Source organism: Ylistrum balloti, unplaced genomic scaffold (assembly GCF_031769215.1).
Source record: "Ylistrum balloti isolate Yb309-2 unplaced genomic scaffold, AGI_CSIRO_Ybal_v1 Utg369740, whole genome shotgun sequence".
Taxonomy (NCBI): domain Eukaryota; kingdom Metazoa; phylum Mollusca; class Bivalvia; order Pectinida; family Pectinidae; genus Ylistrum; species Ylistrum balloti.
Genome location: NW_026781950.1, coordinates 1904993 through 1921758, shown reverse-complemented (window position 1 = coordinate 1921758; position 16766 = coordinate 1904993). Strand labels below are relative to the sequence as shown.

The 16766-nt window shown below is 35.4% G+C and overlaps 2 protein-coding genes across 2 annotated transcripts in view; both read right to left on the bottom strand.

Annotated features, from left to right (window-relative positions):
* LOC132543126 (potassium/sodium hyperpolarization-activated cyclic nucleotide-gated channel 3-like) overlaps nt 1-7299 on the bottom strand; it is a 78593-nt gene extending 71294 nt beyond the window's left edge. Inside the window, exon 1 of the mRNA XM_060206588.1 lies at nt 7213-7299. Coding sequence (XP_060062571.1) covers nt 7213-7299 — 87 coding nt within the window. The remainder of the gene's footprint in view (nt 1-7212) is intronic.
* An 8260-nt stretch (nt 7300-15559) lies between these two features.
* Nucleotides 15560-16507, bottom strand: LOC132543092 (GATA zinc finger domain-containing protein 14-like). The gene has a single exon (XM_060206545.1). The coding sequence runs from the start codon at nt 16505-16507 to the stop codon at nt 15560-15562; it is 948 nt and encodes a 315-aa protein (XP_060062528.1).
* Between the last annotated feature and the right edge of the window lie 259 nt (nt 16508-16766).

Here is a 16766-nt window from a genome sequence, read left to right as displayed (position 1 = left end):
TCAGACATTTCCCTCTTCCTGGTAGATGTAGCTACTTAAGATTCAGCGTTAAAGGGTTAGCAGTATAGACTGGGAAAAAGTTAATGTGTTTTATTGTTTCCGAATAGGGAGATAGAACGACGTGCTGTAATTAGATCAGTCGGAGCAATGCCAATTTAGAATACCATTGAGCCCTGTGATAGCAGCGATCACCGTCGTCATATGATATTTCTGTTAAGACAATGAAACACAAGAGGCAGATTTATAGAAAAAAAAAACAAAATATGCACCAGAACGAGAATAGGATTGACTTTGATTTTGCAGGGACTCCGGGATTTGTGAATTTACAAAATGATGCTGAGGAAAAGACCATGCATCTACCATCAGTTTACAGTGTTGACAGTCTTGTCAATAAAGTTGTAGATAATCTGAGCTATATTTTGGAAGTGTTCTATTTTTCGCTATTTTCACAGATAGGGCAATCGCTACAATCAGATACCATGAAAATAAAATATATGAAAACAATGGTGGTAAGTTTTAACTTGTGCTAAAACAGACAATTTTGTTTAAATATTAATAAATTGTTATGCGCGAAAATTTAAATCTTCCAAAACGACCACATTTACTGAATGAATATTTATATGTCAACGTTTTTGTAAAACAAAATGTTTAATCACTGATCGATTATTAAAAACTCAGCTGTATATCGTTGACAAAGGGAATATCAGTGTTGTTTTCTTTCAAAAGGGTCATTTCTATAAATAGCTTTAGGTAAAATAATCGATATCAATCTTCATACATTTGTGTATTTCTTCTATGTTTAATTAATTCAATATTGACCATATAAAGGAATAGGACATATCTGACATTAACGAACTCCTTGATGGCGACTTTAATAATTCAACGTAGGTTCCTGTTCTGATCGTCAATAGAATATTAAGCATGAAGATTCCTATGTGTGCGGTACTCACTACATTGTGTTCAGCACAGGAGATGTATTAGTATACCTGGGCATGCTCGTGCGTTTCATGTAGTAGGGAACGTGGAAGACATGATGAATTATATTGATTTGAAGTAGAAATGCGTGCTACGGTCACGTGGCGTATACAAAACTTCCCTGAGCACGCGTGATCTTTATTCATTTAAAGTTTGTATGCACTCTACCGCCAATTGTTGCTTATTTTAGATGGAAGTGTGCAGCGACATTCCATGCTAACAAACGTGCGTTCTTTCATTTGAATATTTGAATAATGAGGTTAGTGCGCCACCCTATCTAGAATGCGATATGTTTTGCTAGTGTTTTTTTTCAAATTTCTGCCTTAATTGCCTCCTTCATTTCAGCTATATCATTGACAATTCTTAGAAAGAAGAAAACAGATGCGTAGAAGTTTAATTCACAATTTAGCTATACCGAATCTAATCATAACTTTGCCAGTATTTAAAAGGTGTTAAATACTTGTGTATCATTTGTAAAATCCTTTAATTGATAGAGGGAGAACGCACCTTGTCAAAATACTGATAAAATAGTGATTAATTTCGGAAACATCACAGAGATGGACACATATTAACTTCTATTCAAAATATACGAGGATGTAGCATATTTTACCAAAAAGCACACTCTGTGTACATGCCATTAAATCACCAATGCAAATAATGTTGTATACAAAAAGTTAAGGATAGACCATCAAACTTTTAAAAGATAAACATGAAACATAATATTAACCAACACAGTCATTGATCTGTAACACACGAGGAAGAACGAAATATACATTTGATTTGATATAAAAAGTTTCCGGAAAACTTACTATTTTTGTATGCTATGTCCAATTTTTATCTCTGGTTAATATGATCTATTTTCTTGATAGTATTACAATCGATGCATGCATCAATATGTTTTATGTTACTTCTATAACAAATCACGATAGAACAATATATCTTTGAAATGTATCATTCAGTCATGTATTTCGAAATCAAAAGAACTGGCAATCCAATCAATGAGTGCTATGTTCTAGTCTGACAAATAATCGACATTCTATACACAGGCCCTATATAACAAGCCCTTTCAATGAATTCTATATATATATATTCATATATATGTTTCCCGGGCGGCTGATCCAATATTTCACCTTTGAATGTGTTACCAACCCTGTAAACGATACGTTTACTAACACTTGCTCTACTAGTTGGGTACAAATACAGCGCGATATCCATTATACCGCTGTATTTAGTGAGTGTGTTGTTGCCCGCTGTTTCCCTCGTGGTTTGTGTGAGGCGCTTTATGTGTTTCCGTTTGTGATGCAAGAATTTCACAATGGCGTGTTGCATTAATAGTTTCCAAAAGGGATCCTGTCTAGTCTAATACATCAACTGAATGCAAACTCTTAATGTTTACCATAAACCAGATTCGCTAGCAATTGTTAAATGAAAATTGGTATCATCCGAACTAACCTATTGTTTATACATTAGCAATGCTGGCAAATAGAAGATGTAAAAGATTCCAAATCGATATCGCCACGTATCGGTAATATACATAATATTGTAAGAAATCAAAATGTAATGACGAAACAACGTTATTATGTCACTGCAATATATAATAAAGTTCATGTATTTTCATTACTAAGAACATCACTTATCCTGCTTATATTATATAAGATATCCGTTATGAAAACGACGGGTAATTCGAAGGCAGATACAATCACACAAAAGAGCAATGATTCAACCAGCTTAACAGGAAAGCAACTTAGCAGACAGGAAAGGCAACCACAATTAATCAGGTGCACGCCAACAGCCGATTCATTTGTCCGTCGCATAACCATATTTTCAGGAGGCGACTGTGTCATTTGTGAATTTTCACAAATCATCTGACATTAGATCCAAAACGATAAAAAAACCAAAAATACTGACATGTCTTAATCTTAATTTAAACTGACAATTGATGAGACGAGGTGAAAATCTGAACAAAAGAGGAATTTACACAGAGATCCTTGAACAGGTACAGGCAGAAAAAGGCCATGTGCCCCAGAAGGGTAAGCGACGTCTTTTTCTTCATCGACAGTACCCGCCATGCGAAAACAACGAAATCACCAGGCATTTCAATCTAAATATTAACAATATTAATCCGCTTTCTTCAGACAACAGATCACGGTTGAACAATATCTTGTTACCGATTGTTAATATACAGTACTTACCATGCGATGTTTGTTTGCTTATTTGTTTTTTTGTTCGATCTTTACGTGTTTTTATCAGGTAGGGTCATTTCAGGCAAGGTTTGGGGGGAAGAGGAAGCCGGAGTTCACTGTATACTTATATAGAGTAATTATAAATCATTTGGTATTCTTTAGCAACTGCCCCGCGTAGGCCACGAAATAACAACCAAGAGGTGGAGAAATAGCGTTAAAGACGGTCAAATGCCTTAATCCCTTGACCTCCGCAGCGCCACCAACAATGCGACTAATTTCATAAACATGCGTGTGTAATATTTGCGTTGAGTGCTTTAAGCTTATGATACAGTTATTCTATAACGTCAGCAATATTTCTATAACAAATAAAATCAATAACTGCATCAGCAACATATTAGAACTACTGACGACAAACGTTAAGGGCAATATCGAAATTTGAGAAGAGAACCAAAGTGGAATCTCTACTTTCTAGAAACTATTGACATTTTTCTTTATGTGTTGTAAATGCTCAATGCCGATCGTTATACGAAAAAGACTTAATTTGGTGTGAAAATGTCTTGATTGATTAGGGACTGAAAAAAATTAATCAACATTCGTTGCCTGGCAAACGGCTTCTTCTCGGGAGAAATTTGCGATCTATATCGAGACAGATTGGTATAGGCCTGTAATGGACTTGTCAAGTCAAGAGGTGTAGTGGTACATACATATTAGGGATTGCGTGCGGTCGCCCATCTTGATAGAAATTTCTCTTGCTATATCCATATATCAGATTTTATTTGGACACCGCTAACTGAGGTAAATATATAGACCAATGTTCTTTCCTGCTTATATATAATATACGGAAACTGTGAGCACATTGTCCCTTATTTATAGCACGTATTCAATATGGGACACATTCGTTGCACTATCTCACGATTTGTTATAATGTATAAGCCTATTTATCATATCTTATTCAGGTAAGCACACCCCATTAGACTTACGGCGAGAACAAAGCATTTCCTTCCATAAACAATCAGGGTGAAGCATTATACATTAACGTCAAAATAAACGGAACGATAAACACCACATAACACATTATCAAAAATGCAAATACGTTATTGCGACGAAACAGATGTAAAAATTATTGGATTTGGATTTGTAAACAGAATTGTACAGGCACGTACAAATTAATCTGGTAATGCATCTTTGAACAGTAAGGCCACGTTAAAATGTTAGGGTCAAACCAAGCTTAACATCACACACAGTATTGGAGATTTATAGTCTACTTCATATAATATCTTGGAAACGTTTTGCAATTTTGTTCATTCCATTTTGGACGTATTAAACACTAATTATGAATCGCTTTTCGTTGTAGTACAAACATGTGCGTGTATCGAAGTGTATATTCTATATCTAAATATATATAACTTTATATATTACTTGATAATCTTTAGTGCACAGAGTAAAATGTATAATTGTCCCAATTTAAATTAACTACTGTTCAAAACCAAAACTTATTGAAAAAGATATATATATATATATATATAATCTTTACACCTAGTCTAGTTGAACGGCGATATCATACTGGAAAATGTAGGTCGAGCCACTTGATCATCATTGACGACGCCATGACCACAAAATAGTTCCAAGATTGAATGATAATGATAATGTCAATTCACATTTAAACCACATTTTCAAAAACGCTTTTTCAAATGACATTTAGGAATGCAAGCATACATCACGCAACCTGTTTATGTGACGACAAGATATATGATCTTGCGCATGCGCAATGGACATGGGTAAGTATTGATAAGTACATAAACTGATTTTAAACAACTTTGTAACGTACTCAAGGGTAAATATTCCTAAATGTTTGGGGTTTTCGTTTTTCAAGGATGTGATGAAATATGATTATAAATGTGTGTTTTTGGTCGGTATTTTGAAACATGGTCGTAGTTGGTGAGACGTTTGTAACACTGTTTGTAGTTGTAAAGGGAGTATGATAAATTAACATTACACATTGTTAGCATGTCTAAGTGAGTATATTAAGTGATTCTAATTTGGTAATTATTGAAATCATTATTTCTGTGTTCATATTGTCATAGTTCATTCATATTCATGTTTTCAACAAATTGAAATGAGTAAACCGGTTTTGAACATGGTGACAATTGGTAGTGTCCAGAATTCCCGAGATAGTGGTGGATTTCGACAATAATAGTCGGTATACCACGATGGTAGTTGAAAGTCCGAAGTTGGCAAGATGGTGGTAGATTGTCGTGTGTTTATAAGATATAAATATGAAGTCTTGCACTCACAAGCTGGTTGTTGAATAAGGATTCATTATTAATGAAAACTACAGTGATTTTTTTTTCGCTCAAGCATTCATTTTTATCGAATTTATGCCTGATTGAGTTACTTGTTGTTACTGGAATATCATTCATTATAACATATTCAATTGTTTTCAGAACTATTTCTGTAGTTGATGCGTGGTTGCTGGAGTTTGCTCGAATGTATTGTGGTAGGTACAGGATAATGGCGACTAGGTAGAACAGTAATGGTTACCGCCATAAGCCATAACCCTCTGTAAAATAATCTTGTCTTTTTTTAGAAATTTGGCTTCATTGCATATGATTAAATGGAAATCTCGAGTGACGTAACAGAAAGTGTTTAACTTGCAAAATCATCTGTTTTGATTGCATCTGTACTTTTTAACGGTCTTCGTAATAAATATATTATTTGTCTACACATACTTAATCGATCTTGTGCTAGGGATTTCAGTATAGTTAAACATTATGGCTAACGTTTAAGCCGAATCTTCCGATGTATAAGAATGGATAAGATAAAACGCGATTATTTCTGTTGTCATAAAAGCTTCCTACCCAGTTATCGATAATTAATCCTGGAACACAGATCTTTACTTTTTTTCTAAAACGCGTTCAGGTCTAAAATAAACATTATCGAACTTGTTGATATGCTACATATAAAAAGTGGCATTGAGTCATAACCCCAGTGTAGCTAGATTTTATTATAACAGGAATCCTGTGTTTTCATTCCGATAGATTTTCCAGATCGGCAGTACTGTGACATTTAACGTAGCTGGAATATTTACAATGACATTGATTTCCTTGTCAAAAGCGTCAGCTAGAATTAAGTATGTCGCGCGCGAGATGGTCCGATAATGAAGGAAGAAGAATACATTTCGATGGAACAATCCCTCTTTTATGCAAAGAACAACCAACATTTAAATCATTTCCACTTTGTTTTGCGGCAGGAGTGGGCACCAGCGTCATCCTTAAATCAGCGTGGTTGTCATTGATTTTACTATAGCTTTTCTGTTGTATATCAGATATATACTGGAATAACTAAAATACATATCTAGCATGACAACATTACATTTTTTACAGAAGGATTTCCTGTTTTGAGAGAAACGATCAAGGCACATTTATTATAAAATAACCTTGTCACACTCCTGAAACACAAGTCTGTTTGAAAGATGGTTTTTACCAAAACCCTTTCAACTTTTCCTGTGTTGCAGTAGACTGGTGGTCTTGCTGATAGCACAGTCAATATCAGTGTGACCTTTAAAAGCCACGCAAAACATAATCTAAATGAAAACGGTAGTTACGGTACCAACACATCCTGATAGTGGTTCGTGGAATGAATTTGTGTTCCTTCCTATACTTTTGCGATACCTAAAACAGATTGTACTGAGAATGGTGATGAAATATGTCAACTGCCTTTTCAGAGTTATTTGACACACATTTTTGACCAAAAAATGTTGGCATATTTTTTGTATACTTTTTTTTCTTTTTGCTTTTGCTCCGAGAATACCAACGAGAAACGAAACGATAAAAAATATGCTGTTTCTTTGTTTATTTCTACAAGCAACCCGGAAGTGTATAGTTGATATTTTCCCATACAGGTGTCTATCTAATCACAACATATGTTTGTGTTCACCTGCCTTATCAGAGCGCTGCCATTAGCTACATAAACACCAAGCTTACCTTATCGGGAAGCTGACAGGAGTCACTGAACAAGATGAACAAACAAACCAAAACTAACATATTAAACTTACCTGTACGTTCTCATCATCACATGGGACCGTACCATCAACATTGGCCATCCATGCTTCCAGGTAGTCCATTTTGTGTGACAAATCCATGTCCCCTACACAATGGTCATTTTACGAGCGTTATCATTCTGTCTGTAGCGGTCATTGCTAGCAAGACGTCCGAACAATCCCTTAGACCCCAGCAGATTGATGTTTTCCCGCTACGCTCACGTGCTACAGTGCATATGGTAAATCAATCATTATTCTCTCAGAACAACTGCATGCTTATGGAATATTATGCAGCATTGTTTTCCTTTAGATAAGGTAAAATGGCAAACTTTATAATATCAGTTCATTTCTTACAGACGTTTCGGGACTGGTTAATCCCGGAATCAACCATTTCTACAGGAAAAATATTGACGCGTATTGAAGTAAGCACTAGAGGTTGTAGTGTAAGTCCCGCCTGGTAGGCTTAGGCACAAGGTCGGGGATATCGACAGCCGTACAGACCACATGAGGTAAATCAAATCTGGGCGACTCATCTCTTTCAAAAGAAAGCATATGTTGGACATATTCCAGACCGATGAATTTAGAGACTAAATGGACCACCATTTGTATATTTATTAAGTGTTATTAAGAATGCTACCATAGCAACTGGGCTCACAGGACTACGTCACATTTTGCTGTAGTCTGGTTTGCTGTTGGGCCTAATGAACGATGAAAGCGAAACGGGGTCATCAAGGATCAAGTGCAGTACTATGTCAAAGAAACGCTCAGATCGATCAAAAATTACATTCAACTTCTGACAGAAATGAAAGCATCAGATTGACTTATCTACTCCTAATTGCAATTAGCATGATACACTATGATGCAGGCAGTTTAAGAGCGTAGAAGGTCGCGTACAGCAACTGGGACCTGATCACTGTTCATGTTAGGTAGAATAAACTATAGATAAATGAATAATTCAGTTGTATCTAAGATCTACTGGGAAGGAACATAAAATTTCAACATATCATTAATTCATATAACGTTACCAGGAAGATAACATCCGACCGTACTTATTGTCCTAGGTACTGCGTCACTGATGGCTATTCGAGATTTAGAATAAAGGAAAACGTCATAGGTACACGTAACACCTGCTCGACGAGGAAGGATGGAAACATTATACGATACCATTTACGTAATTAACCCCATGAAATGAACCGTGTTACCTAGCTCTGATGATAATCACTTAGTATACAAGCAGTAAAACCCCCACTATGTCCATAATGCCAAAACTAGAATAGTACAAGATTTCCTTAGATATGTGAAAAGTATCAGGGCTTATCACAGAAGAATATCAACTAAATTGAACGTTTATTTCATCCCATTAATGAAAATTATTTAGTATTGAGTTTCTTATAGAAATACTTTAGCTTGCTGCTGGAAAATTTGATAAACGTTAAATTATCACTTGACTACCGGTAACCTATCTGTGTGTTTGTCATCATTATGGTAGTATTTCACATGTGATGTCATTAACTCATTATTTATTTAATACGTATGCCAAAGTTGTGTGTGTATAACAATGGACGATGTTAACGTTCATTTTATATCAGAATATTTAAACACATATTGCATAGCCTCAATGTTTGGATTTATCGATAAAAACGCAATGCGTTTAGGCTTGCACTCGAGCACACGGTCTTGCCATTTAAATATGCTTTGTTTGTTTGTTTACATTCTTACATTTCATATAAAAGCGGTTTAACTGTGGAAACAAAACATGATATATGATGATATATATATACATGTATATATGTAAACACGTAAGTGAAAGACATCGATTTCACCATTTTATGCTTAGAACCGTCTAATAGACGACCACTATTTATGGTTTCTGGCATAATTTTGGAGTTCAATTTACAATGTTTACAAGGTCACTAGTTTTTTTTGTATCTTTGATGAAAATGGATGGCTATCAAATGTAAGAATAATGATTTTTTTTATTTACTCTACCTGCATCGAAGTGCATTTACATCTGGATGATAACATTCATTTATTTAATCATCGCTATGTAAGTACAATAAATACAGACGTAGAGAATTAAAGGAAATACTTTATCTTTAAATAATACAATGCACATTGTGATGAATGCATATAACTTTGGAAGTTAAAGTGTGAGATTTCCTTAACAACAACATTAAAGAATATAAAATAGTTATGCAATAATGTGATAAAACAAATCCTCGTAAATCATAATTCTGATACATTTATTGGTTTAAGCTTCAGCTTTACCTTATTCAAGGTTTTGGTCTTGCTTTTTAAAAAAAATCTGATGCTACATTTAGATTTTCGTCGAACTAACAGTTGTTTTGGAAATAGAATGGAATGAATCCAAGACAAATCCAATACTGGAATGTACACTGGCTCTCGGTTGTCATTAATCTTATGTACACATACATGTATAGAGAATACGACGTCAGCAACATAATTAGTTACAGATTTCGAATTCCCCAAATCATACTAAAATGATGATTACTGTTTCTCGGCAAGATTTGCAATTTCGAAGCGCTTCCGACGGATTTTGGATACGATCTATGATATCTGTTTTTCCCCTGGACTAACGGTAAAATCCAACCAAGATGTATCATAAATGGCTAAATTGGAGAAAATGTTCTTCCAGTAATCTGTTGAGGGACTAAACGTGTATGAGCACGCATTTCTGAATCTGTTTAGTATGGTTATTTTGGAGCGTAGAGGTAATGAAACGTTCGTTTAGAATGTACCATTTTGACTACCGATTTTCAGATCAGTTTTTGTCTGTAGTAACTTACCAAGTAAATGTAAAAGACTTTTACAAATTTCATCGATTGTACGTCATGTGTGCAAAATATTCATTTTTCATCTCAACGCTGTGGTGGATATCAAGTGTTCGTCTGGGGGTATTTCGCAGTATATAAATCATTACCGCCTTTAGAAGTTGTCTGTCAGCAGCGCGGATGGAATAGACATATGAAATTCACGCTCAATAACTTACTGGATGTTCGTTTCGATCGAAGACGTGTAACTACAGCAATGATAATTATCTAAATGACGCAATTAGTTCGAGCGTACATTGCAAAGAAATCTTAGGTTGAATCAATCAATATTTTTTCAAAAATTACAAAAAGAAGATTTGATTAATGGTATAACGTACGCAACGAAATTTCTGTTTCTAAAGATTTTATTGTAAGCAAAGCTGCTTTTGTATATGAAAACTTCTCATCGCTTTCTCTATATACGAAAGCATAATGATTTGATTCTCGTCATCATGCAATATGTCTACAACTCACAGACAAACTCACAACTCATGGTTTCGAGAGTTGCAGTTTGATATCAATTATGCGGAAGTTTACCTTCGTCCTAATGATCTCATTAAGAATGATTGTATTTCTTTGTGATATAAGAAGCTGGGTGTATTTCATGTTAGTTTATTTGCATGTTGGTCACGCTGGTTAACATTTCGTTCCCATTTGATCGAAGTTCAAATCCCTCGATAGTGTCCTTACTGATTGCTTTTGTTGGTATGGCGGTGGTGGAGTTACTAAAATGTTTGACCGTTTTCATTACAAGCTTTTGGGTCGCGGGTTTGATGCCTACTTGAAACAGTCGCCGGGAAGTAGGACTTTACATGACCTTGGCTGTTAATAGGTGGACCAATTTATGTTTGACATAGTTGTACACGTAATGGCTATTAAATGTAAAAAAGTTGAAGGCAGTCACATAACGACAGCTATTGGATATATAGAAATATAGTCTATTAGAACGTGTACAGATGAACAAAATACAACCAAACCGGAAAACGTTTAAGTCACGTGATATAACGGATATTGATAAACAAGGTGAAATTCTAAGTCTTCTATTGGACGATAAAACATTCACTCATTGACTGGGTGATAGTTCAATATGTACCGGGAAGATTTTTTCTGTACTTTCATTTAATAACTTTCTGCATTCGTTATCAAGTTGCCGTTGGTTTTAATTAGGATGTTTGAACAACTTCATTTGATCTGGTCAGACACAATTTTATAAGCAACTGACTGTTCTATTGTGAGCAGTTAGTATCAGAATGGCTTAATCATACAGAAAAGCTGAAATTGAGTTATTGATTCTACAACCCTTTACAAAATTGACTCTATATAGCCGCGATATTATATTGCACTGTACCACTGCCTTTTTGAAACAAAATAAAAACGTATTTCTAAACATATAATTTTATAATTTCATATTGCTATAAAAGCTCTATTGTCTATCATCAGAGGTTTTAATATGTCCTTATGTCATGTTTTAATACCTTTACATAATGGTAGGGGCCAGAATGTATAATTATTTACTTGACTTCCTCCTGGAATTAGCCATATGCAGCTATTGAGGACATACCGCGACACGCATGCGCGGATTTCCCGCTCCAAGGGAACGATTTTTTTACTATAGATTACATAGCGGCATTTCAGAAAAATATTAATATATCGTTATGCAGAGAAAAAATCCAAAATGAATGCCTCTGATCAGTAAATTTGATGTTTCTTCGTTACAAATATACATTTTTTATAAATTTTAGATGAAAATTAATTGTGCCAATTTTAGCTGAAACTTACACGTGAATGTCCTTCATAGTCTCACCAACTTTTTAACAAAAAGATTATTTTGACAACTTCAATGTGAAATAAAAGCTATATCACGCCAAAATCTCTAAATACATGCCTCTGGCTATCACGTATAGTAACTTTCCAACACATTAATGTAACTTTGACAAATATTAATTGAAAATTACTTGTGTCCTTTTTAAGGTGAAAATGGCATATGATTTCAGTTCACGGAAAGTCCCATCACTGTAGAGGTAAACACGGCATCGATGTTACGTCAGACGAACTGCTATTTATATATACTAAAAGTATATATCTGATCAAAGTACATTTGATATCTTCAAAATAAAGGATTCCGTACTTAATCATGGAAGTGAATCATAAAATATAAACACATTTCCACACAGCGGCAAAGTTATAACCAAAACATAGTTCACAGTATGTGAGTATCAACAATTACTGGAGTTTATTTTAATGTCTCGGTTATTTATTTTAGCAATTATTTTCTCACAATATTGCTATCATCTTTGCACAGCTCATATTAGTGACGTTTGTTTACGCCACCCAAAAATGTCCCATGTACTGCTCGGCTCGTCATAATTAAGTTTACCCGTGTCCTAGACATATGTACTAATTGCTATATACGCCTCAGGGCAGTTGACTTTTACACCTCGGCGGAAGTCTTTTTTTATCCTCCGCTCCCCACCCGTCCTATCAGAAATAACGTGACAATGAACGGCCAATTATACATTTACACCTAAGGGGGTGTTACACGTGGTAATTTCCAAATTTCACGATTGCTACATTGTTTCAATCATTGAAGTTAACCACGAATTATCAAGCAGTACCTTTTCCTTTCCAATCCGACCAACATGATCAAAAAGAGACATTTAGGTCTCAGATTCAAAATTATAAACAGGCATTGTTCACAGGGACATATTACAGAGGGCAGTGGATGCTTTTCTGGTGTTCGCTTTTGTGTCTGCTCATTGAGCCGTGAAAGCATCCAGTTTGTTAGTTACCTGTGCCTCCTCACTACAAAATATATGCAGTTTTTGCACTGACTGGCCTGACCAGAACCAATTTGTCGAATAGTGAAAAAGGAATCCCATTTTCGTAACAAAAATAATAGTAATACTAAATCAAAACAACGAATCATAAATTACATTGATCAGACGGAATATTATTGAGATTTTTAGTGATATTTCAGATGTGAATAGCTCAAACTCGCGTTTTGTTTTTTTAAAAATCTAAACTAAACAAAAAGTATTCGTCACAAAAGTTAGCGAGATCAATTCAAAAATTCAGATTTCTACTATACTGTTTGTTTGGAAAAAAATTATTAGGAACATTCGGAGAATAATGGTAATTGAGCACAGCAACACTAATTATATCTAATTAACTCCATGATCATTATCATCAAAATAAAGAAAACATGCATTTTCTAGCATTTGAAACAACTAGGAAAAGGGAGTCTTAAATCTCCCTATTATACGTTTCTGAATTTACCTGACACAGTTGACATGCAAGACTTGGCTTAGAGTAGACTTAATCATGTTGGCGTGTTAGTATCGCATTTAGTACATTGTATATCATTACATTGGACTTGCATAACAATCACGGACTTGTCCCTTGAAAATTAAGACCTTGGTTTCATGTTGTAACAACCACGTAAAAGGACTACAAAAAAGTGATCAATCTTAATGAGAAATAAAAAAGGTCTTTTTGAAAATGCTGTGTCAGTAAATTTCTAATCATTGTCCTTTCCCTTAGTGTAATGGGTTACTTAAAGACATAGTTAACGGGATCCAATCCGAATCCTTAAAAAATAATTTCCAGTTGTTAATCTTCAAATTCCAATTGTTACAGTAATTATCAATTGCTCTGTTAAAATGTATTTCCAAATTCTGAATGTTCTCGCAGTTTTATTTGTTTAACCAAATCCTGGGGTGTCTTTAGCATACGTCCCTGACCAGATCAGATGATTTCTTCGTATACTGACTATAGTAAAGTGTGAAATCCTATAGGACATAAAGCCGGACGATGAGAAATTAGTCCATGAAAGAGATGACTATAGTTCACACCTGTCCAGTAAACCACAGGGGTTCTCAGTTGGGGGTTTACTGGCGCGTCCTTCGAAATAACTGCCCGTATGCACTCATATTGAATTAATTGGCCAGTATCCTCCTCACTAAGCGGCACAATTTGTGCCTCAGCGCCTCCTACAGTTTAGTTATCAACAATTAAGGCCTCCTGCACCAATGACGAGTCCTAGGAAGATGAAACAGGTGTGCAATGCAATTTAATATGTCTGTTTGTCATGCTGTATCTAATTCTAATTTGTTATTTAAAAGTGATTCCACATGCGTTTCTTTTGATACGATTTTGTTACCTGGATGCATTGCCACTGTGCATTAAGCGTTAAAATCTCTATTGAATAGGTTTCATTACTGTCATTTTTCATATGGTATAGACTTTTATTATCTATCGATGTGTTTCATCCTTCCAGTCAAAAAAAAAAAAAAAAAAAAAGAAGAAGAAGAAGGAAGAAGAAGAAGAAAACGAAGAAGAAGAAACCAACTGCACAATGCATTATATACCAATCGAAACTTTCGTTGCCAATAATCAATATCCGAAACTCTCACATTGGCTTTACCTTGTGTCATGAAGGATATTTCCATGTTTCTGATGCGAAATTGACGTTGATATGTTATTTACAATTGTCTAGTGCACTGCATCGCAATCCCTTTAAATCGATCTGTATATAATCAAGTGTTGAAAACGTTACCGTATATAACAAGAGGGGGTGTGCCTTTGTGTGTCTTGCATCGATCTCCTAGATCAACGTTTTGCGAGACAAAGACACTGGGTAGTGAACCCTGTATTCTGACAGAGTTAAGCAAACATCTGGGCTGAAATATGATGAGTTCAATTTCATTGCCATGGTAAAACAACATTTATTATGTTGCTACATGCAGAGTTACTTTTTGATGGCATTGTTTCCGGATCGTCTCCGGATCTAACAGTTGAAAACGGATGTTTCTTCTATATGATATAGATGTCTATAGCAGATGGTGTCAAAGGAACAGGAAACGCCTTCACAACAGAGCAAATCATTTTTCACATAAATTTACACACATGTACTTAACGTTGCTGTAAAATTGTCAGATATATAAAAATTGCGAAATTTAGTAAATTATGCGGCTAATGCACCGCCCAAACTAGATGTTAACATTTCTTTCCATCACCTTGTATTTACCTTATTCACCTCTCAGGCTTCAAACTTTAAGCCCTTAAAATCACTTACGAATCTTAGAAGGACGAAATAGCTGTGTGATGCATGTTTTTTTTTTCATTAAATAGTGCTACAGGCTTTTGTGACTCTTCTGCAATCTTCTCTATACAAATATAACTAACCCCTCAAAATACTTCACATATAAGTTCGACAATGTTGTTGAGAGAGTTCATGGTCCACTTATTGTTCATTCTGTTATCTCTTACAACCAGAAATGTTTTTCCCAATGTACTGATCTGATAAGGTTTGTTGTTTCAGTGCGCAAAATAGAAATTGGATTACGAATAAAGGAATATCTGGCACAAGATCAGTTTTCATAAGATTTTTTTGAAGAAAATTGTAAAAATAAATTCTACTTATGTTTTTTATGTAGAAAGTACACCTCAATTGACCATTTTGATAGCCATATGATCTTATTTAATTTGCGGAAATTCTTTATACAATGTAGGTTAGCGGCGCCCTGATTGCGTCATACAAGGTTTTCGTTGTTACAAACGTTTGCGTTGCCCTGATTGCGTCCTACAAGGTTTGCGTTGTTATAAACGTTAGCGTTGCCCTGATTGCGCGCTACAAGGTTTGTGTTACAAACGTTAGCGTTGCCCTGATTGCGTCCTACAAGGTTTACGTTGTTAAAAACGTTAGCGTTGTCCTGATTGCGTCCTACAAGGTTTGCGTTGTTATAAACGCTAGCGTTGCCCTGATTGCACCCTACAAGATTTGTGTTACAAACGTTAGCGTTGCCCTGATTGCGTCCTACAAGGTTTACGTTGTTACAAACGTTAGCGTTGTCCTGATTGCGTCCTACAAGGTTTGCGTTGTTATAAACGTTAGCGTTGCCCTGATTGCGTCCTACAAGGTTTACATTGTTACAAACGTTAGCGTTGCCCTGATTGCGTCCTACAAGGTTTGCGTTGTTATAAACGTTAGCGTTGCCCTGATTGCGTCCTACAAGGTTTGCGTTGTTATAAACGTTAGCGTTGCCCTGATTGCGTCCCACAAGGTTTACGTTGTTATAAACGCTAGCGTTGTCCTGATTGCGTCCTACAAGGTTTGCGTTGTTATAAACGTTAGCGTTGCCCTGATTGCGTCCTACAAGGTTTACATTGTTACAAACGTTAGCGTTGCCCTGATTGCGTCCTACAAGGTTTGCGTTGTTATAAACGTTAGCGTTGCCCTGATTGCGTCCTACAAGGTTTGCGTTGTTATAAACGTTAGCGTTGCCCTGATTGCGTCCCACAAGGTTTACGTTGTTATAAACGCTAGCGTTGCCCTGATTGCGTCCTACAAGGTTTGCGTTGTTATAAACGTTAGCGTTGCCCTGATTGCGTCCTACAAGGTTTACATTGTTACAAACGTTAGCGTTGCCCTGATTGCGCCCTACAAGGTTTGCGTTGTCATTAGCCAAACAGAATGACATATTTATGTTAATCATAATATCAACAGAAAATAAACGTAATGAAGAAATTAAATTACAACTCCAGCAGAGAGTTTAGTGAAGATAATACACACTTGTGCGTTTACCCAATAATCTACATGAAATCTTTAATCCAGGGATCCTTCTGTTTTGGATTTTCTGACTGATTATATTTAAACGGTTAAATTTATATTAGCGTCGACTATTTCCACCGATTTCGCATGTCCAAACTGACCATAGGACAGATATTTTGATGCTAACA